At 34.8% G+C, this 23,983-nt stretch overlaps 1 protein-coding gene across 1 annotated transcript in view; it reads right to left on the bottom strand.

Moving 5' to 3' along the window:
* The window catches only part of LOC102805174 (DNA mismatch repair protein Msh6-like), a 62,170-nt gene extending 39,112 nt beyond the window's left edge, over positions 1–23,058 (bottom strand). The window contains exons 1-14 of the mRNA XM_085507599.1: positions 22,826–23,058; positions 18,734–18,899; positions 16,753–17,012; positions 14,210–14,356; positions 10,596–10,708; positions 10,336–10,503; positions 7,244–7,320; positions 7,036–7,123; positions 5,431–5,490; positions 3,336–3,410; positions 3,026–3,161; positions 2,197–2,259; positions 746–897; positions 168–239 (exon numbers count right to left, since the gene is read on the bottom strand). Of these exons, the coding sequence (XP_085363725.1) occupies positions 168–239; positions 746–897; positions 2,197–2,259; positions 3,026–3,161; positions 3,336–3,410; positions 5,431–5,490; positions 7,036–7,123; positions 7,244–7,320; positions 10,336–10,503; positions 10,596–10,708; positions 14,210–14,356; positions 16,753–17,012; positions 18,734–18,899; positions 22,826–22,976 (1,728 nt within the window). The 5' untranslated portion in view covers positions 22,977–23,058. The remainder of the gene's footprint in view (positions 1–167; positions 240–745; positions 898–2,196; positions 2,260–3,025; positions 3,162–3,335; positions 3,411–5,430; positions 5,491–7,035; positions 7,124–7,243; positions 7,321–10,335; positions 10,504–10,595; positions 10,709–14,209; positions 14,357–16,752; positions 17,013–18,733; positions 18,900–22,825) is intronic.
* Positions 23,059–23,983: the final 925 nt, after the last annotated feature.

Here is a 23,983-nt window from a genome sequence, read left to right as displayed (position 1 = left end):
CCCTGTAAATGTCACTGTCACTCTTGAGAGCTGCAGTAAAAATAACTACGTTTACCACAGAACATCTTTTGAAATTAAAGTTGTGTACAAGTATGTAGTACAAGTATAGTATAGTATAGTATAGTATAGTATAGTATAGTATAGTATAGTATAAGATATAAACTCACATGAACTGGAGTATAGTGTGCTATCAGTGTACGCAGTCTAGAACAATGTCTATCATCTTGAAATTGTCCAATCTGAAAAGAAAAAATCTGCTAAATTAAATCCATGTAAAATAACAATAAAACTCATTGTTTCCTCGTAAAACTTGTAAAATTAAAACAGTAAATATGCTCAAAACATCAAAATAGTGAAGTAACGACTTGCTACCCACAATCCATTGCAGCAGCATGTCTGCAGTTATTTGGTCATAGCTAGAAAATAAGGGAAGACACAGGAAAACTAAGAAGCAAATGTCTAGCCAAGAGCGTTAAATGCCCTGTGCAATTTATAGGTAAGTGCATGATTAAAACTAAAATTCAGTGTTTTCAACAGTCAGAATATTCCAAAAAGCACAATAGCGAAATTGACCATAGATAAACAAACATTGATAGAGTATAAGTACTACTATTTGCATATATCTGCAGCTACTTGTTTCTTCATGATGACTTGGACAATATATATGGAATGGAACCAAGGCAAACTCATTGGGCACCAAGGCAACTGTCTCCATGACAATGAATAACCACCGAACATGACTCACATGAAACTTTCCAATGGAGGTATCAACAAAGCAGACTCCATAGAGACTTTCACCACCATTCAGACCATCACATGGTTTCTCAGTCACAGATAACAAATAACTGCTTTCAGCATTACATGTATCACCATCAATAAAACTGTAAGTCTTTGTACCTAGAAAAATAATGTTTTACATTATATGGCAAAATACACGCGTTACTTGGAAAAAAATTATTTTAATAAAATTATAACTAATTATTTTTAGTTGTATCATCAAATTACTTATTTATTAGATACAAATAGTTTTCATTTTCCATCAGCTATAAACAACTCTGGTGAACAAAAGTCACAATATTTCTTAAAGCAACTTACAATATATATATGTTTATTTCATCAGAAAAAAAATGAAAATACAAGTAGTTAAATAGATAAAAAAAAAATCTGATGAAGACTGTGAAAATAGTTCTACTGAACTAGTCTAGTCCACAGCCCTGACTGTGAGGGAGTTCCAATGTGTAACAGCTGCATATTGAAAATTATGCTGGGAAATGGACAAATGTAATTTAGGAATTGACAGGTTTCCTTCAGTTGTTGCTTTAGTAGGGTAGCTATGTGACGGATTGCTTGCATAATATGTAAGACTACGGACAAAACGGTCATGTTTGAGGTCAAAAATAAATAAACATGTTTGAAGTTTGCAGAGTTTGTGAATATCGAGAATTCCAAGCTGGCGAAAAAGGGGAGCAGAGTGAGCATGAAAGTCGGAAAAAGTGATAAGTCAAACTATCTATTTTTGTAGACAAAACATTGGCTCAAGTAAAGTTGGATAAGTGTTTCACCAAATTTCAATACAGTATGTTAGATGAGGAAGGATTAATGTATTATATACAATAGCTTTAGCTATCTTGTTTTTCCAATTTTTATTTTTAATAATTTAATTTTTCTTGTGTCATCAGTGTCATTTTGTAATGGCCATTGCTGAGAGTCCATCTTGAGAGGCAAAGCCCTTCTCTTGCAGTCTCTCACTGATGATTTTCTGTGTCATTTCCCATAATAGTAAGTACATGTACATGTATGAATAAAATGGCAACTGCTTGACATCGCATTTTATAAGACATTAGCTTTGTGTAGGTGTTTGACTTGATCAGAGTTCAAGGCTTTTGTGATAAGTTATGATCATGATGAGTTATGTTTATCATTTACAGTCATAATGTGTATGTGATGTCAGTGAATTCAAGAACTGAAGAACAATTCTCACAAAGGCGTCACTTTGAATTCCAACACTAATGTGGGACAGAGTCAACCATGTTGTTTATATTTAGTACATGTAGCAAACATTTTAATTATATTCTAAAAAATTCCAGTTGGAGAAAAAGCTGCATTCATAGATATCAAAGTGATGGTACAAAACTGTCAGCTGAAACAAAAATATTTATACAACCTAAATCTTTAATTATTACATTGCATACGTACCTTTGCTGGAAATGCGACATAATTCTCTTCTCACAACTTTGTCAAACTTAGTAGGCTTGATCACTTGAAAAAAAGATAGTGACAGTGTCACTGTAAATTTCAGTTCAATACAATCAAGTGACTTCTACTCAAAAGGATATTTGAAACAAAGTCACAAACTGTAAATCGATTTAATTTGCAAGAGACAATTCCATTTGCGAAAATCGTGAATCAGTAAAAACAGTGAAATATCTCAGCAGTGAAAATTTCTACAACATGAAGTGTCTGTGACTTTTTTTATGGCCATAATAGTAAATGCCATAAAAATCTAATCATAAATTTCTAGCACCGAAAATTATGCAATCTACGTGATTCTCTATTCTGTCATCTATCTCAACATGAATTTGTAAAAATTACAATATATAGAAAATGTTTGCTTGTTCTTGTTTTCTGTTCTACTAACACTCAAACAAATCCAGTGAGGGCCCAGTAATTATACCGATGTCTGAATGATAGCCACAAGTGACATGATGGTCAAATAGCTCCACTATCCTACAACAACAATTTGATAGCCAAGTCAAGTAATCAGGCTGGTAGTTTTTGAGAAGAAGTCGAAAATATAATTTACCAAAAATATATGCTAAAAATAATGATATCATCATGAAATAAACAAATTTGATGGAGGTCCACCAAAGGTATCTACATATAACAGTTCAAAGCAATTGAGTTGGTATTTTTCAAGAAGTTGAAAAAGTAATTGTTGATGAACGATGGACAATCAACCATAAGAACAGTTCCACTTTGTCCTTTATAATGACAACAGAGAAAAACTAAACCATTATATACGTACATTTACGACACCTTTCTTGCATCATATCTGGAGTCTCGGTCTGTTCAATTCTAGCGACTCTGTAACCTCTCTGAATTAGAGTGTCGGCATAGCGACCAAACGCAATCTCTGGGAAACCACAATGAGCAACCTGGCCCTGAAAATTATGATCAAATAACTATATATAAGTATGCTTATTTATCAATGATAGATGCTTTTCATGAGTATTGCGCCCTCACAGTTTTCTGTAGGAGAGGCTATTCAGGTGAACTCAAAAAGAGGCTCTTGGAGGAAACCATGTTTTTGCAGGTATAGGAAACCATTGTTGTACCTTCATAAAGATAAGACCAAGTTCTTTGACTGAAATTTCAGCATCCATGTGATAAAGTTCATAAAATTTTCCCATCTAGCAGAAAAAAGAATACATAATATTAGAAATAAAACAAATATTACCAAAACAATTCAGGAATATCACTAACAAATGTTTCATTTCATCAGAGACCATATTAATGTCACAGCTCAAGAAGGAAATTAAGTCTAATGACAGATCATTTCTGGCACACATGTATGCAGTAATCAAAATTTTTTGACACTGAATTCAATCAAGTTAAATCTTACAAACTCAGTGTACCATGTCTAATATTTTAAGGTATTCTTGTAATAATTTTACACCGATAATGTTGCTGAACAAGTTGGAAAACCATTTGTCACACAAACTTTGATGCAAATTTATATTGTGATCATTTTTTTTGTTTGTATTTGTGAAAATCAGTCAAAACAAGCTGAAGATTCAAAAACAGATTTGAATTTAATAAATCATTTTCTGTTCACTGCGATATCCCATGTTATGTGTCAAATTGAACATAACAAGTCATTGTCAATGACACGTCCCCGTTCCGTTCATATTTGAGTGACATATACATTCAAAGCAGATCATGACCGAAATGCACCTGCATATGTACAACACATTGTACTAAATCTGAACAAAATCCATCCATGCATGACTGAGATCCGGTTCCGGAATTGTGAAAATACGTGATTTTGATGCATTTTCGGCCTTAAAATGGCCATCATTCAGCTATTGTTAAGCGGATCATGAAACAAATGCACATATCTATTTGTGACATAATGTACCATGTGTGTGTGAAGTTTGAACTTGATCAATCCAGACATGTCTCGGATACGGATCCAGAACTGAATTCTTTAAAATAAAATGGCCGCCAGTCGGCCATTTCGAACTTGATTCGAAAAAAAAAAAATTGACGTGCATCAAGGTCCTATTATGTTTAATGTATGTACCAAATTTGAACAAAATCTGTCCATGCATAACTGAGATCTGGGTCCGGAATGGTGAAAAAGTGTGATTTCAATGCATTTTCGGTCTTAAAGCGGCCGCCATTTGGCTATCGTTAATGAGATCATGAAACAAATGCACATACATATTTTTGACATGATGTACCTTGTGTGTGTGAAGTTTGAACTTGATCAATCCAGACATGTCTCGGATACGGATCCAGAACTGAATTCTTTAAAACAAAATGGCCGCCAGTCGGCAATTTCAAACCCGATCCAAAAAAAAAAAATGACGTGCATCAAGGTCCTATTATGTTTAATGTATGTACATTGTACCAAATTTGAACAAAATCCGTCCATGCATAACTGAGATCCGAGTCCGGAATGGTGAAAATGTGCGATTTTGATGCATTTTCGGCCTTAAAATGGCCGCTATTCGGCTATCGTTAATCGGATCATGAAAAAAAATGCATGTGCATATGTCCCATATAATGTGTGATGTATGAGTGAAGTTTGAACTTAATCGGTCCATGCATGTTCGAGATACTGGTGATCACGGACGCACGGGCGCACGCACGGACGCACACAGGGTAAAACATAAGTCCCCGTTTTCGGACTATGTCCGAACGGGGACTAAAAAACAAGACAAACAAAGGTCATAGCATTGTAGTGACTTCAAAACACATGGGACTTGATAAACGTGAAAATATTTTTGGGATATTTTCATGCTTATTAATGTACTATATATACACATTCGATGATTGTCATGAAGTAAGCATATCTTAGCGCAATATTCCCCACTTAAAGATCAACATTGATCTGTGCGGCAGACGTACAGGTGAACCTTCCTCACAATACGCGAGGTCTCGCAGTGAGCGAAAAATCACCTTTTGAAATGGTCTAAGAAAAGGAGAAATAATGTTCTACACACGCAAACAAATGAGATAAAAATTAAAACTGGAAGTCGTCATCTGTGCATGCATGGGAATTGAGTCCCAAGTGATGACATGCGCTAACAAATGCAAAGGCTCATGGGTAGACGCTTGTTTGTAAACAATGACACACTATAGCCATCTGATGACTCCCTCGCTTTAATAAATAACAAAACTATAACTACAAGACAATATACACACCTTAAAAAATAATACAGAATTGAAATTATTGGATTTTACTTCCCACCACTGCCTGGAAGCCTGCAAATAAAACAAACATAACTTACTTACAATACAGATCACAAATATTGTATTATTCCTAACTAAACATATTATTAATAACATTCATGCAGTGAACCAATTCACGATTGTATACCTACAATGAACAGTGTATATAGAGACAGATTTAAACAAACTTTTTGAGTCACTAAAAATGATACAATTTTGGAGCATTGTCTGTCACAACATTTTGTCTTCACAAATACTGTCAAATTCTGAAATTATGAAAATATTTAGCAGTGAAATGGTTTACAATAATCAATTTCTGGTTTATGTTACCTCAATTTAATAGTTGTGATAAGATGAGATGTTTTTAGATAATATCAAATGGTTTAAATATGGCAAGTAATACGTAGACACATAATACGTATTGATGTTTTGTTGAAGATCATTTATGATTTTGCCGCAATCATTCTGCGGTACAAAACTTGAGCTGATGTGCTAAAGTTCAAAGTAAGCAACCTCAGCAGAATTTTACTCGTAAAACATTGAGAATTGGGTAACGATCATGCAACCTTTACTCAACAAGTAATGATTTTATTGACACTGTCAAATACTTGATTTTTATTACGGGGTAATACCTATTTCAACAAACATTTGTAGGATCAGTTTTAAAATTGTACTTTAACATAAGTACAATGTGGTAAAAGAACAGTACGACTGAAAAACAAAGAAAGAAATAGAGTTTGGTAATCACTTTTACATAACTGGCTCTGTTGATGTGTGGTAGTATCGGAAGCTGTGCTGTTTGTGTTTGATATGGTTTCCATAGCAACATATACAATAAATGTTGAATATATTTTTCACACAAAATTTGAACATACACTGTATGATGACCATCATTCTTCAATATCAGTAGAATTATATAACCTCAGTCATAGCATTGTGTTTATATCAATCTTATTTAAAATTCAAGTAGTGAGCATGATGATGAAAAAACACTGTCTTATAGTAATGTTTTGTACAGTGAAGAGCATAAAGCTGTGGTCAGTATAAACATTATCTAAATATACATTATTAGATGTTAGAATTCAAATTCTAATTAATATTAATATTAACAAGATTCAACATTATCCAATTAGCAAGCGCCTCATTTTACATATGTGGGTGGTCACATTTACTATGTCACTACCACTAGAAGGCATATATGCACATTTACTATGTCACTAGAAGGCATATATGCACATTTACTATGTCACTAGAAGGCATATATGCACATTTACTATGTCACTAGAAGGCATATATGCACATTTACTATGTCACTAGAAGGCATATATGCACATTTACTATGTCACTAGAAGGCATATATGCACATTTACTATGTCACTAGAAGGCATATATGCACATTTACTATGTCACTAGAAGGCATATATGCACATTTTGGAAGTAGACAATGTTCTGCTTTTGAACCAATCATTGTTAAATATTTGAAATTGACGTATTTATAAACACATTTATAAGCAAAGTCCCAGATTTATGCCTTTCACTGTATTTTGAGATTATAAAACCAGTCACAGCTTTACTTACTGGAGTACAGGACTGAAGAAAACTTTCAGGTACATAAATCGTAGAGGGATCATAATTATCATCACTCATGGAGCGTTTCTTCTTATCTCTACAGATGTAAAGATGCAATATAAGTTAGATATTAACCAATTCAGTGACAAATACAACATAAATTAGACAGAGGTTTGACAAAGAAATACAGAGTTATGCAGCAACTGTTTCAACTTACTTTCTATTTTCTTCTTTCAGCCATTCATATGAATGGTGTGGAAATGATTGTCTGTCTTCTGAGACTGGAGCTGGTGACTGAAAGAGACATGAAAAATAAAAAATAGTACAAATGACACTGTACAAGATAAAACATTCACGCCAAAAATAGAACTAAATTCTCATCTCATGTGCTCCTCAATTTAAATGAAAAATCAAAGAAAGCTTAGAAAGAACTCCCGTGTGGGGAGGGAATAGGGATCATGATGTACTATTCGAGAATATTTGAAAATGATAAACAAATTATGAATAATCTATTAAATAAGGAGCCACCAGTAGTAATCTACACACATAGACATCGTATACCTACAATAAGCCTACTTAAAAATATGCATAAAAAGTCTACACAAAATTGAAACATTAAAAAGAAAACTTAAATAATTCATAAAACATTGGGGAAAATGAAATGCAACAAAAATAGTAAACAAATAAATGCCCAAAATAAACTTATAGGGCATTTAAAAATATTTTAGAAATTTAGTTAACACGGAAAACGTAAAGTAGCAAGAACAACTATATAAATTTCTGACAAACAATCACAATCTAAATATCTAAAATTCAAACCACTATCTTAATATCAATGTGTGTGTCAATTTTATTTATTTATTTTAGTTCTCGGTACATAAAATTCAATGTAATCCCCAACGCATCTCATTTGTTACTGCGTATAATTTGACACTATAATACACATAGGACATTTTAAGTGGCTCGAAACAAAACCTATTCGCTAATTTTCGTTTCAAAAACATCTACGACGGCTTAAAACTCTGCAGCCCGTCCCGCATGTTTGTTTTTTTACCAGACAGGAGACGCCGGTCAGCGTGGCGTTGCCCCAGTGGTTTCCACTGTGCATCCAGTAGTTAATGCCGACATCACGGTCTATACATTCCACATTAAGCATGGTATTCAGCTTAACCATATTTTCTTTTTTGCTCCATGGCTTAACTTAATAGGAACAGTAACTCGAGTAATAAATGTGCCTTCCGATTTGAGGGATATATAGTGCCGTGTAATATTCAATGAAAAAAATAGTGAAACACAAGACCCATGCTGGGGCCCACTTAAGGTGTTGCAATAGTGTAAATATAACAAAGCCAGATACCGATTGTTTCCTTTGCTAGGTAAAAACAATGTACAGAATACTAGGATGGAACAACTGAAGTAAACTAGGATATATTCGAGCCAATGAATTCATAATTTCCGACGAAAAGGGAAGGGAAAAATTACTCATCATAACAAATCACCGTCATAACAAATCACCGTGTTGAGGGGCGGTGAACAAATGAGACACCGATTGTCAAATTGTTTTGGTAATCATCGCATGACACAAAAATAAGGTAAACCAGCCTACTTAGTGCTAATGATTTTGTGATTTCCCATACGAAGAACGTTCTCAGAAATAATCCGACATGCTGATCAGCCCACCAACAATCGGCCGGGCACCAAAGTTCATCACAGCTGTCACGATAATTTCGGTATGTTTTACGAGTTTTTTTTCTCCAAATCCCAACACATATTTACACATGTAGGCGAATTTTGTCAGCTCCGTGAAAATAGATATTTTTACTGGGAATGTGCCCCATTTTACGTACAAGAAGTCCTTACACAACGCAGTAGTCATCATCTACACACATAGACATCATATACCTACTGATCGACTTGATAGCGTCGCAATTTGGGGAGGATGGGGGTGAAAGTGCACCATGCAAGTTTCCAAATGTGTATATATGTAATTCATAATGGAAAGAAGTACAATACAATGTTGGTAAGCGATACAAAGAAAATATCTCCTTACGGCAGCAACTTGAAACAATGACATGGATGCTGGAGGTCACTATATTTGTTCTCGCGTTCAATAATATGGTGATAAATCAGGATTCACAAGTACAACGAATTTACACAACATTTTACCATGAAATCGAACCTACCAACCATCTTCAACACTGCCATGTTTTTGACGATGATGAATCTCACATTCATTATTTTCTTGACTGGGCCCACACAGGGTTCAAAGTACCGTGGCTTGAATGAAATTGTACACCACACGTGAATGTAAACTAGGTTGCACGGTAATTCGTTTCACAGTCATTGAGGTTACATAATTATTCATTTATTTATTTATACGATAAAAAAATCATACATGTAATTTCTTAGACCTTTTCATAATATAAACTGATACATGTCATCTCCCGGGCGTTTGCTTCGTTTTTGTACAACACACTGGAAATAACAAAATGGCTGACACCATCATAAATTGCGGGTCATAAAAAATAGAATACGCATGCGCATCATTATGCAAATTAATCCAATCACCGATTCCTTTTAATTGTATTCATGCAATTGGGCAGAAAAAAAAAAAAAACAATAAAAAAAAAATACATAAAAAATGCTAAATTGTAATTAAAATGTAAAATAAAACAAGGAATTGCAGCAGCCAATCATGAGTAACATTTTTACCAATTTACATAAAAATCGTTTTAATGCTTCTTGAGATACAACTGAAATAGCTTAAAATTTGCATATTATTATGCAGATGAGCTCATTAATATGCATGGATGTCAACCAAAAACTAATCAATTCTGAGCATTGCCCTAGACAAGCTATATTCCAAGTTTCATTGAAATCCGAACAGTGGTTCTTGAGATATCGATGGAACAGACACACGGACACACAGACAGACACACTAACTGCAAAGACTCCCTTTTTGTGCTTCGCACACGAGAGTCAAAATTGAGGAAATATGTTTAATCTTCCCAAAATATAACACAAACCACAAATATCACTATTTGCAAATAGTTAAAAAATGTCCGTACTATGTGTCCATCAATTGACAGATGAATCTACTTACACACAGTGAACTTCCTATGGCGGTTTGGTTGGAACCAGAAAGTGTTACAGTGGTAAATATAACCTTTAGCTCTGTTATGACGAAGCCTACAGCCAATCACATTAATTTGAGACTAGTGTGGTTATGACGAAGCCTACAGCCAATCACATTAATTTGAGACTAGTGTGGAAACATTAGAATGCCGAGTAAAAATATAATGGTGTTACCTCAGGAGCTGTGAACATGGATAGCCTTGCTTTGGTAGAAGCAGCAACAGTTGTTGGTGTTTTGAAAATCTGTTCAGTATTTGATTTGCTATTTGGGGTCGAAAACTCTGCCTTCCTTGGCTTAGCAGAAGGTGTCCTTGTAGACCCACGTTTTCGCTTAAGAGACTTCTAAAAAAAATAATATTGCATAATAAAATCATGTAGACAGGGCAGGATACATTACATTCTTCACAAAGTTAGAAAATCAATAACTGCCTTGCCTCTGGAGTTTCCGGCTCTGATTCCGTGTCAAGTTCAGATATCTTGTCTTCATCAACACCACTGCTCACATCTGATTCTGAGTCAACGTCACTTTCAGGTTTGAATTCATCTTCTGATAACAAATATACAGCAAGGTAAGCAATATATAAGAACAGGAAATCATATTGACCATACAAAGTTACTTAATAAATATAATGATATAACATGTGATATCTAGTAAGAGACAGAGACAGAAGTCACGGTGACTTTACTGAATTTGAGGCATTGCAGGTGTCGGAAATGAGGCCAGTCCACCTGCGACATACAGGTGAAACTTAGCTGGGGCTGAAACAGGTAAAGGTACAAATTACCTGTCCATGTAAACCTGTACATAATAAACATAATTTTAAAATGAAAATTTATGTAAATTTTTCGATAACTAAAATGTACCTTGTATGCCATCCATATGTTCTTATTATCACTGAGTATTTTTGAACATTCAAGATTTCAAAATAATTGTTTTTTTAAAACTAATTGTTTAAATGATTTTGAAAAAAAGTTTTTACAGTAATGTTTAAATTTACCTTGCTTAGAACGAGCACTACTATTCTCCAACATGTCCACTGAGCAACTTAATGTCGAGATGCAGGTTCGTGGGCACTTACCGTTAAAATCCTATTATAAACCGCGGTTTATATTACAATGTATCAAATACAAAATTGGGATCAACAGCTCAAGTTCGGGGTGCGGTTTCTATTACGTACATATTGCAATAACTAAATGGGTGTGGTCATTTTTCCCCCACATCACTTGCTCAAAACAAACAATACACCGTACATCTTTTGAATATAAGGGTAACTCCAATTTAGATGTCAGGGAAGAGTGATAAGCGTCACGTCACAAAAAAACTGTTCACATGAAAAAAAATACTCAGTATTTTTATTGTAATATGCATTTACTTTTTTAATTTTCGTCGTAACGGAAAGTATATTCTGACAGGAGTTTCAAATAAAAACAAGCACTAAATAAGTATGGTACCGTGGGTACGGTAATGCAATCCGGCCATGCTTCGGCAGACAAGTGAATAACTTACTTGTTTTTGAAGTGTTGAAATTGTTGATTATTACTCAGTAGTAATTATAATAACGCACGAAAAATAAATTCGTTGAATTGTTATCAAATGCAAGTAAAATTCAACTTAGTTTCACCGTAAGCGAATTATTTCGGTCACATGTAAACGATCGATGCGACAACTTCCGCCATGTAGTTTGAATGCACACGACACGTTACTTGACCAAATAGGCTAATTAACCAATTAAAATGTGGATGGTGCCCACGTGTTCAAATTACCTTGGTTCATTTAAATATGTTAATGATAGGTCACCGACTTCATGGTGAACGAAACCCGGAAGAGATTTACCGATAGTGTCATGTGATCTTTTGGCTTTGATTTCCATGGAAAAACGACATGACTTTTTTTTAAATTAAGAAATTAGTTGTTTTCGAAAGATAAACTGAGCATTGAAAAAGCATTTAACAGTTTTTCGGTGATAACAGCTCATTGTCGAAAATTTGCGACACGTGGACGTATTCATATTAAAGGAGTATTGACAAAAGTTGTCGCAAGAACGAAAGCAGTTTCACTGCGTGTTTGACATCCTAACACTACTGAACAATAAAGAGGTGTGAATATTTTTAGGCACGTTGTCGAAACAAATGAATAGGATTAGAAACAATGTACCAGCTGGTTGAAACAAAGTCAGTCACGGTCTTGTTGAATTGGGGGTGCGGTTAGTAATAGGTACTTTTCATGTTTTCAATTTTTGTTGAGAACTCTTTAACACTGAAGTCGAAATCAGGGGTGCGGTTACTATTAGGTATGCGGTTTATAATAGGATTTTAACGGTAGAGTGAAATTTTGTTTCTTTTTTTCCTTTTTTTCTTACCCAGACGGTTAAGTGCTCACGAACCTGCTTCAATACCGTAAATGTTTAATTTCATCCTCTGCTTTGCAGTAGACATAAATCAGTATAAAGCAATTAAACTTGTGAACAAATGTATGTCTAACCTTTTCATCATCAAACTTTCTCACCCAAATTTATCTACAATTTGTCTAATATTCTTCAATATTTCTAAAAATAAATCCTAATTTTGGAGCCAACAGAAAAAATTTGAGTCAATTTTTAAGTTTTCACTAAAAAAATTTGGCTATTTTTATCCCAATCTTCTGAAGGAAAGTGTAGATTATAGATAGGAGTATTTTGTGAATTTGAGATGAAACAAAAGAACTGATGGTGAAAAGGTTAAAGAAAATTGGTAAAGATATTTATACTCATAAACCCATTAAGGTAAGCGAGACTATTATTTGTGTTGAAAATTACGATTTTCACATTTATTTATTAATTGATGAAATGCACCATAAACTTTCATATGATAAAGTCAATATAACATAGAATGTCATGTAAGTTGGTTAAAATATAGATTTTCTGAAGGGAAGCAAGGCAGCCTCAGTAGTGTTTTCCAGAATCAACAACACAGGTTTAATCTGTGTGCCTATAAGTTTCAAAGATAAACTCAAGACAAAGCAATGTTAGGATGTGTTATCAGTAGCTATCTGACACACAATGAGTGTTTCCAAACATTTGAGTGGTTTGTCTCCGCCCCTGTTTGTTTCACAGATTAGTCATTTGCATATGAATGTGTCAGACACAAGGTCACACAGCCACTGAAAAAAAAATCATTGATTTTGGTGTTTTCATATGCCGAATTTATCCAATTATAGCTATCCCATTCCTTTATTTTTTTGGTTTCCAATAGCCTTACACATTTGGATGTCCCTACACATGGTAAAACAGACCTTGATGGGAAAACAAATTGATTGTGCCGATAAACAAGCTTGAAAATCTTTGCTGTTACTTCATGGACGTTTTCTAGGAGTTTATGTTTTTCAAAATACAAGGTCTTTAACAAAAAATAACGTATACTTATTGTCGTCGGATTAACACCAAATTTTCACAGCTTTAAGGTGACAATGAGAGGAACTTGAATGTGTCCAGACAAACTATTTCATCGATTATTTACCAACGAGTTGTGGTTTGAGTTGGGGGCAATGCGACTAAAACAGTAATTGAAATTCAGGACACTATTTTTTAAAACGCGTTGCTTGAATAAAACTAACCAGACACATTCAATTTACCAGACTATTGGACAACTAGGAAAAGTGAAAAAAATACTTCTTATCGCCAGCATAAATGCGTAATTATTTTTTTTACAGAAAAAGTAATTTTTTACCTTTGATTGAGTAACGCGTTGTGGATTGCAGATACGGGCATGCAAAATACACTTGTGAAAAGCTTGAAGTCTGGCGATTCTAAAAATATATACTTTCCCGGGTCTATTTGTAGTCATTTAGTCACAATTAGAAGATGAAAACAAGTATGCAAATAATAGTCCCGCTACCTTAAATAGCTTTTTTGAAAATCACATATTCCCAGAATTAAAGTCACGCCTAAGTGCCAGAGTCTTTACAGTTTGTTCTGTTTGTGCCCTGAACATAATGCAAAAGACATCTAAACACTAAAACGAGTGGAGTTCTGCTTTGATTGGCTTCAACTGTATAATTGTTATTACTAACCTGAATCATCATTGTCTTCATCACTGTCAGCTTCAATAATTCTTCTCCTTTTTGTTTTTTGTACTTTAAGAGCAGCCTTGCGGGGGCGCTTTCTTGATGATCTAGTGCCAATATCATCATCATCAATATCATGTATATTCTCCTTATCTATAAATGAATGGTTAGTAAATTTAATTCCCACTTGTCCAAAAATGCAAGTCAAATTGGCAAATTAAACATTTCAAGAAACTAGAGAGACATAAGGTTGAAAGCTTGCAAGTCAGTTGAAAACTTTGAATGTCAAAGTAAAAGTCAGTGGAACACTTTGAATGTGAAAGTAAAATCCAGTGGAACACTTTGAATACCAAAGTAAATGTCAGTGGAACACTTTGAATACCAAAGTAAATGTCAGTGGAACACTTTGAATGCCAAAGTAAATGTCAGTGGAACACTTTGAATGCCAAAGTAAATGTCAGTGGAACACTTTGAATGCCAAAGTAAAAGTCAGTGGAACGCTTTGAATGCCACCGAAGTAACATCAGTGGAACACTTTGAATGCCAAATTAAAAGTCAGCGAAACACTTTGAATGCCAAAGTAAAAGTCAGTGGAACACTTTGAATGCCAAAGTAAAAGTCAGTGGAACACTTTGAATGCCAAAGTAAAAGTCAGTGGAACACTTTGAATGCCAATGTAAAAGTCAGTGGAACGCTTTGAATGCCACCGAAGTAACATCAGTGGAACACTTTGAATGCCAAATTAAAAGTCAGCGAAACACTTTGAATGCCAAAGTAAAAGTCAGTGGAACACTTTGAATGCCAAAGTAAAAGTCAGTTGAACACTTTGAATGCCAAAGTAAAAGTCAGTGAAACACTTTGAATGCCAAAGTAAAAGTCAGTGAAACACTTTGTATGCCAAAGTAAAAGTCAGTGGAACACTTTGAATGCCAAAGTAAAAGTCAGTGAAACACTTTGAATGCCAAAGTAAAAGTCAGTGAAACACTTTGAATGCCAAAGTAAAAGTCAGTGAAACACTTTGAATGCCAAAGTAAAAGTCAGTGAAACACTTTGAATGCCAAAGTAAAAGTCAGTGAAACACTTTGAATGCCAAAGTAAAAGTCAGTGAAACACTTTGAATGCCACCAAAGTAAAAGTCAGTGGAACATTTTGAATGCCAAAGTAAAAGTCAGTGGAACACTTTGAATGCCAAAGTAAAAGTCAGTGGAACACTTTGAATGCCAAAGTAAATGTCAGTGGAACACTTTGAATGCCAAAGTAAAAGTCAGTGGAACACTTTGAATGCCAATGTAAAAGTCAGTGGAACGCTTTGAATGCCACCGAAGTAACATCAGTGGAACACTTTGAATGCCAAATTAAAAGTCAGCGAAACACTTTGAATGCCAAAGTAAAAGTCAGTGGAACACTTTGAATGCCAAAGTAAAAGTCAGTGGAACACTTTGAATGCCAAAGTAAAAGTCAGTGAAACACTTTGAATGTCAAAGTAAAAGTCAGTGAAACACTTTGAATGCCAAAGTAAAAGTCAGTGGAACACTTTGAATGCCAAAGTAAAAGTCAGTGAAACACTTTGAATGCCAAAGTAAAAGTCAGTGAAACACTTTGAATGCCAAAGTAAAAGTCAGTGAAACACTTTGAATGCCAAAGTAAAAGTCAGTGAAACACTTTGAATGCCAAAGTAAAAGTCAGTGGAACATTTTGAATGCCAAAGTAAAAGTCAGTGGAACACTTTGAATGCCAACGTAAAAGTCAGTGGAACGCTTTGAATGCCACCGAAGTAACATCAGTGGAACACTTTGAATGCCAAATTAAAAGTCAGTGGAACGCTTTGAATGTGAAAGTAAAAGTCAGTGGAACGCTTTGAATGCCAAAGTAAAAGTCAGAGGAATGCTTTGAATGCCCCCAAAGTAAAAGTCAGTGGAACACTTTGAATGCCAAATTAAAAGTCAGTGGAACACTTTGAATGCCAAAGTAAAAGTCAGTGGAACGCTTTGAATGTGAAAGTAAAAGTCAGTGAAACACTTTGAATGCCAAAGTAAAAGTCAGAGGAATGCTTTGAATGCCCCCAAAGTAAAAGTCAGTGGAACACTTTGAATGCCAAATTAAAAGTCAGTGGAACACTTTGAATGCCAAAGTAAAAGTCAGTGGAACGCTTTGAATGTGAAAGTAAAAGTCAGTGAAACACTTTGAATGCCAAAGTAAAAGTCAGAGGAATGCTTTGAATGCCCCCAAAGTAAAAGTCAGTGGAACACTTTGAATGCCAAAGTAAAAGTCAGAGGAACACTTTGAATGCCAAAGTAAAAGTCAGTTGAACACTTTGAATGCCAAAGTAAAAGTCAGTGGAATGCTTTGAATGCCAAAGTAAAAGTCAGTGGAATGCTTTGAATGCCAAAGTAAAAGTCAGTGGAACACTTTGAATGCCAAAGTAAAAGTCAGTGGAATGCTTTGAATGCCAAAGTAAAAGTCAGTGGAACACTTTGAATGTGAAAGTAAAAGTCAGTGGAACACTTTGAATGCCAAATTACACAACTCCAACCTTTCCAGTGTCTCACCTCCTTCTTCTTCTTCTTGGATTTCCATCTGATCTTCATCACCATCTTCATCATCTCTTTTATTCTCCTCTTCAACCTCCTCATCTTCCTCTTCTTCATCTGAGGGTATACTCACTATTAAAGTTAATCTCTCCTCTACAGTCTGCTCCATCATCTTGTCGGCTTCCTTCATAGCTTTTTGTATATCCGGATCAGGACTAAAGCATTTACCGCCACGTAGTGCTTCTTTGCTTTGTGATCCCTTATATGATTGTACAAACCTAGAAACATGTTGTAAATGGTCATAATGAAAAAGTAGACGCACATCAACAAATGTTAACGTGCTAAGGTACACATGTTATATATGTTGTAAATGATCATAATGAAAAAGTAGACTCACATCAACAAATGTTAACGTGCCAAGGTACACATGTTATATATGTTGTAAATGATCATAATGAAAAAGTAGACTCACATCAACAAATGTTACCGTGCCAAGGTACACATGTTATATATGTTGTAAATGATCATAATGAAAAAGTAGACTCACATCAACAAATGTTACAGTGCCAAGGTACACATGTTACATGTATATATGTTGTAAATGATCATAATGAAAAAGTAGACTCACATCAACAAATGTTGCCATGCCAAGGTACACATGTTATATATGTTGTAAATGATCATAATGAAAAAGTAGACTCACATCAACAAATGTTGCCATGCCAAGGTACACATGTTATATATGTTGTAAATGATCATAATGAAAAAGTAGACTCACATCAACAAATGTTGCCATGCCAAGGTACACATGTTATATATGTTGTAAATGATCATAATGAAAAAGTAGACTCACATCAACAAATGTTACAGTGCCAAGGTACACATGTTACATGTATATATGTTGTAAATGATCATAATGAAAAAGTAGACTCACATCAACAAATGTTACCGTGCCAAGGTACACATGTTATATATGTTGTAAATGATCATAATAAAAAAGTAGACTCACATCAACAAATGTTACAGTGCCAAGGTACACATGTTACATGTATATATGTTGTAAATGATCATAATGAAAAAGTAGACTCACATCAACAAATGTTGCCATGCCAAGTTACACATGTTATATATGTTGCTCGGCATTATAGAAGAATTTTTTAATAAATAGAGTCAAACAAAGAAATTTTAATATAAGCATTAGTAGCCTTTGGTGCAGTTATAAATCTTTGTATCAAAACAGGTTTTAATATTTTGAAGATAAGCTATATTTATTGATGCTTGTCAGACTACTCTAATTAATATATAGTATTTCCACATATTTTGTCTCATATACAATTATTGCTATTTCAGGGGAATTGTTATGTTGCGAGTTGGAAACATTGGTGTTCGGTGCACTGCAACTCAGCACGTTTGGAACGTTCAAAATCTGCGCACAAATGCCATCAATTCATGAACCGAGGAACTACTAATACCATTTCTTTGAAAGAAAAAATATCTTATAGTTTCAACATATACAATAAAGTAGCTTTGTAACTATCCCTTCGTTATGCGGTTTATCGTCACATCAATCTGTGATAATTTTATGCCTGTGGTTGGTAGGCAACAGTAACGCTGATTGGCTGAAAATATAGCATGCTGCTAATAAAAATAATTAATTAATTTTTTTTACCTAGTAAGTACATTTTATCTATGTGCAATCAACTATCAATAGATAGTTGCCATGACAGCACAAGTGTGACAGCTCCATTATTCAGACGATGTGTGACTTTTTAAGTTAGTATTTTGTCACGAGGACAGACGGAATCTCCAAAATGCAAAACAATCTATTTATTGGTTATTTTTATGTTATTTCATTTTTAAATATGTATTTAACTTTTATTTTTACCATATACTTTATTTTTTTGATTATTATCTGGAAATTATATAAAGTTTGATAATCTCAAACACCATAACTAAGATCTAATTTTAAACAGATTGATTTTATTTGTTCCATACTTACTTTTCTTTTATCCATGCTCGACTTTTGGTTTCATCCACGAATTGCACATGAATTTTTCCTCCTTTGAAAAAGACATTTTGGGTTGGATGGCTACAAACTAATCCAGGCCACCATGGATATCCATCTAATTTTGTCCAAACAATATCACCAATTTTATGTTTACAAGCTGCAAAATAAAACAATATGGTAGTGATTCCTCAGGAATGAATGATGTAATATTTGTACTATTATATTATACCAATTTCATTTCAAATATAATTCTGAGATATAAAAATTAATTTTAAATCACCAAAAATCATGTTGAAATGTAATACAGCATCCGAAACATTCTACTCGTAACCATGGTTAAATAAATAGGCCCTGGAACTAGCATACATCAATTACATTGAGGAGTAATGTCAATTTGGAGTTGCAAGGTTTATTCATGTCATTTTTTTTATTAACGACAATGTTAATATTTAAAACTGTGTCTACATAATTACCAAAAATACAGATTAAAAATGTGATTTTCCGTACACTGCAAGATCTTGCATAATGCATGAAATATACTGATCGAACGTCTGCCACAGAAATCAAATTATTTGAACGCGGTATGGCATTGAAATTAAGCCTGGAAATACTCCAAAAATAGTTTTTTGTTGTTGAATGCAATGCAATGTTTTGACAGCACTGCAACCTTTGTTTGTCCTGCTTTTATTTTGGATTTCATGCATAACGCAGGATCTAGCAGTGCATGCATGGTAATGATCTATTAAATTTCGAGGGTTGACAAAACTTTTAGGTTGAAGAGGCTCATACCACTAATTGAAACTCCATAGACGACAATGTTAACATATGAAAAGATTGCTATATGAAAATGATGAACAAACTTAAAAACATGGCTCAAAAATGGGAAATCAACATGCCAGTAATCAACCACATAAAAAAAACTAACATGTTGGCTAGCTCAAACTCTTGCAAATCTCAGGAAAACAAGATACACCTACTGTATTTGGATTGCATCTAGAGAAATCACTGGAAAAACACCAAGATTAGAACATCCAAATACACACAGAATAAACCCACAGGTACACAGCTGGTAAGTAGTAAACAAAAGACCACATGTTGGTCTCACCTTTGACCCAGGTGATCATGCCCTCAAACAGGGAACACCTAAGAACACCTAAAAAATTTCATTGGTTCTTGGAAGGCATTTAAATTGAGGACTACGAGCAGCCATTGGTTGATTAGTGGCATGATACCTAAATATGGCAACTATTTCATTGGCGTTGTTTACATAATTCTGAAAAATTAATTTACATACTTGTGTATACCAGAGTGTGGCAATGCATTATGCTATATGTTAACATACAGTACAGTTCTTGCGAAAGCTTTGGCTTTTGTGGCATCATTGTCGCCTCAGCATCGCATCATTGTGGCATCAGCTTCACGTCATTGAAAATTGAAGCTGTGCTCGCCTCGCCTCCTGGTGCGTCGGCGTTGTCGCCAGTCATCTTGATACAAAGTTTCAAAACAAGTGTGTACATTTCCAACTATGATTGGATGGTTGTGGTGGCATCGGTCGGGTAAAATTTGACATCCGTCCAATTTTCAAAATTAAGTCACGATCAGTGACCTGAAAATGATCTATACATACTTTATTCTCACAAAAATTATTTTCGAATAATAACAAGCCACATGCCCTGTAAAAAATCGAATAGCGCTTGACATGCAGAAATAATTTATTGGGCTTCAGAAAAAAACGTGTCCATTTAGTTGTAGCCGTAAATATTTGGTGACCAGCAGATGAACAATTTGAAAATCATGATTCACACTGAAGTTCTTCGATACTGAATATCATCGACCCCAATCTGGTTTACCTTATTTCCTGCAAAACTGATTTGTATCTCAGCCCTGTTTTTCTTTTCTTTTTTTGAACTGAGCACTGAGGTCAAATCCCATTCGTTTGTCAAAATATACCGATGTTTTTCAGTGAATAATTGTGAAGCCTGTCACAGCACAAAAAAACTAAGTGAATCAACGCCGGAGATTGGATGGTACGACTACCCTTCAATTTGCATCAAATATGCTTTATTACAACATCATTGATTGGCTGAAAGTCACCTGATCGGGGCACGACCTGGGTCACAGAACCATATTTGTCCGTATTATCAACAGGACTTTGCGAGAGAGCCACACCCACATTTTCATCCATTTTTAGCACGGAAGTTGCCAACAAATGTTGAAAAACTCATGAATTTTATGGATTTGAATAAAATAAAGCTAGCGATTGGTAAGACTGGTTGATAATATATCCCCCGATGCTCTTCGAATTTTTTTTATTTCAAGGTGAGAAATGGATAGTTGAAATTCAATCGATTTCAAGGCGACTGTTCCACCGCGATAACTTTTTGCACTGTTGTAATTTCATGAGGTAAAAAAAATATATAATAAATAGTACTTGTTTCATTATTTGGTTTTACAGCCCGCAAATTATGGAACATGATCCCCATGAATTACGATAAATAAATGCTGATTTAGTTGAATGATGGACGTCGGGACCGTTTGGAGAAACCAACAGGGATCGATATTCCAAACAAATTATTGGGACACGGTCAGTAGACATTTCAAACAAATGAAATTATTAATGAAAGACGAGATTTTTCTAGATATTTACGAATATACTGTCATACCAAATATATGCAAAAATGGCAAATACACAAAGAGGTGTAATATTAGGTTTTATTTTAACTATAGAAATATTTTCTTTCACTCTCGCCATTCATAGGACTTCTATTTAGCTTCATGGTCTTTCAGCTTGTCTTCTCCTTGGGGGAAATAACAATAATTCTACAAATTGTAAGCTCAACACAGTCAGGAAAGGAAACCCAGACAACCATGTCGTAATTCTGTTGAAATACATTTTGTAGCAGTTCGTCACGCCAGAATATTGTCTAAAATAAAATATTCAATCCCAGCCAAATCTAGGTCAAAGGGTCAGATTGCGTGCATATAATTATAGATAGTTGAAACATACTGGTGAACTTTTGACAATTGTTCAACATCTATGCACGGTTACTAAACTAGTAACCGTGATCTATGAAAACCAGAAAATTTTTAGTAGTCCGAATTTGTGCACGATCGAAAATAAAGCGGAAATTGTCTGGTTAAATTCAACAAGCGGTCGCAAAAGCGAGCGATTGAAAAGCGGAAGCGGGCGAGAGGTTGGGCGAAATGAGTAATGTACTTCTTTGTTTGATGAAGCGATGCTGATGCCACATTGTTAACATAATGAGGCCACAATGAAGCGAAGCGATAACCGCCTAACTTTTTAATATCGCGACATTAATGCGACAATGAAGCTATAACAAAGCCATAACAATGCGATGCTGAAGCGAAGCTGACGCTGAAGTGAAGCCAAAGCTTTCACGAGAAATGTACAGTACATGTAGATTCTTTGCAGCTCTGTACATCTATGCTCCAAGTTGGAAGATTTCAGCACGGATGTACGGAATATTGTCAGTAATTATTATCTCATTTTTGCAAAATTTATTTTCTATATTCTTGATATGTTTAATTCTGTAAGTTATGTTGTCCTGAATGCACTACATATATATCATGGTTAACACTGGAATTGTTTGAATTTCCTAGTAGGCATTTAATTTAGATTTTAAAATACTTTTCTGACACCATATACCAACAGTTTTGAAAAAGAGACTTTCACGTGACTTTAATGTTAGTCGCTACATGCATTCCTTACTGACATTGACAACAACAACAAAATCCAAGCTCGTTTACCCGGGACTATACCCAGTCCAACAGATATGTAAATGTGACAACGACAAATGAATGAACAGCAAGACAGTCATTTTAAATCCATGGACGTACTGCCACGTTAGTTTAAACCAAACTCATCTAACATCCAGAATAAAGCCAATTGTTTGAGTGAAACTCCAGAAAATCAGCTTCCAAATAGCCTGACACATCTTTCAGACATTAAATCTCTTTCCAAATAAATGTTGTAGTAGTTTACGTGTCGTACTCAATCTGTGTTTATTTGTACCGGTGTTTACAATTGTACTGACCGGATACCATCTTGTGCCGGAATCTCACCTGGTTGACCTCTCGTTTGATTCGCTGCCTCTCCAGGAGAACTATTCTTCGATTTTCCATTTGGCAGGTCACCTAAAGTAGGCGATGTTTCAGTCTTCGATGCTGGCGGAGACTTTGTGAAATATGAAAACAGGGTATTCATTTTAGACATGTTGACTAACTCTTCACGATTTCGCGGGAATTTTCAGATTGTCAGAGCAGTGAGCATGCGCATACGCTTGTGTGTGTACGGGGTCAAGGGTTATATAGAACGATTTCGCTTCTTTTGTTTTTATGGTGGACTTGAAGTGAATTTATGCATGGACGTACTCTAGTACATATTACGTACTAGTAGTACGTCCATGATTTATGTGTTTCAACGCAGTCCACGCCCTAAATCAATGAATTCGACTTCTACTGGCACAACTGTATGTACAAAACAAGCATTTTTACGTATTTTACGCTTGTTCATTAAAGAAATTGTGATAAAATAGAGAAATTAGCGTGACGGTGATTAAAGCGGGAGGGTCGTCACCTGCGCACGCGCGGGAATTGAGTTCCAAGCGACGATAGCAACACACGCTAAAAACGCAAAAGCTCATGGGTAAACGCTTATTTGTAAATGTCATTAGACACGCTGTGGCCATCTGGCGCATGCGCAGATGACGACTCCGCCGCTTTAAATCATAGACTTTTCCTTTTAAGGGCATCAAGGCAAACTGTAACTTACAGGCAATTCGAGTTTTTACAGTACTTTGCATTATATATTTTGAAAGGTTTTCTCCATTGTGTCAGAATATGATAATTCTCGCTGAAACTCATCGTCGTACGTGGTCTTATCGTCGGTAGAGTTATCTTCTATTAACCTACTTGGTTACAACAATGCCAAGTGTAATCAACCGGTAAAGTTTGCCATAGTGAACACAAATCGACGGATCACATTAAAACCATAGAATGTGTTTGTGCATACTAGGGTTAACAATGCTCTTTGGTGCGAATGTGATTATTATGAGAAAATGTTTGTTTCTCACCCACGTGGTGTGATAAAGGGCACAGTCGTAAAATGGCTTTATAATCGAAAGGTTATTCTGGTTCCAGCTTGCTTAAATACAACAAACTTGAATACAATGCTACAAATAATCTAAAACAGTTCTAAAATGTTTAAAAAAGCTATGCCAA

The sequence above is a fragment of the Saccoglossus kowalevskii genome, chromosome 14 (assembly GCF_978046115.1).
Source record: "Saccoglossus kowalevskii chromosome 14, keSacKowa6.1, whole genome shotgun sequence".
Lineage (NCBI taxonomy): Eukaryota > Metazoa > Hemichordata > Enteropneusta > Harrimaniidae > Saccoglossus > Saccoglossus kowalevskii.
Note: the sequence above shows the minus strand (reverse complement) of the source record. Positions and strands in the feature narration are given on the sequence as shown.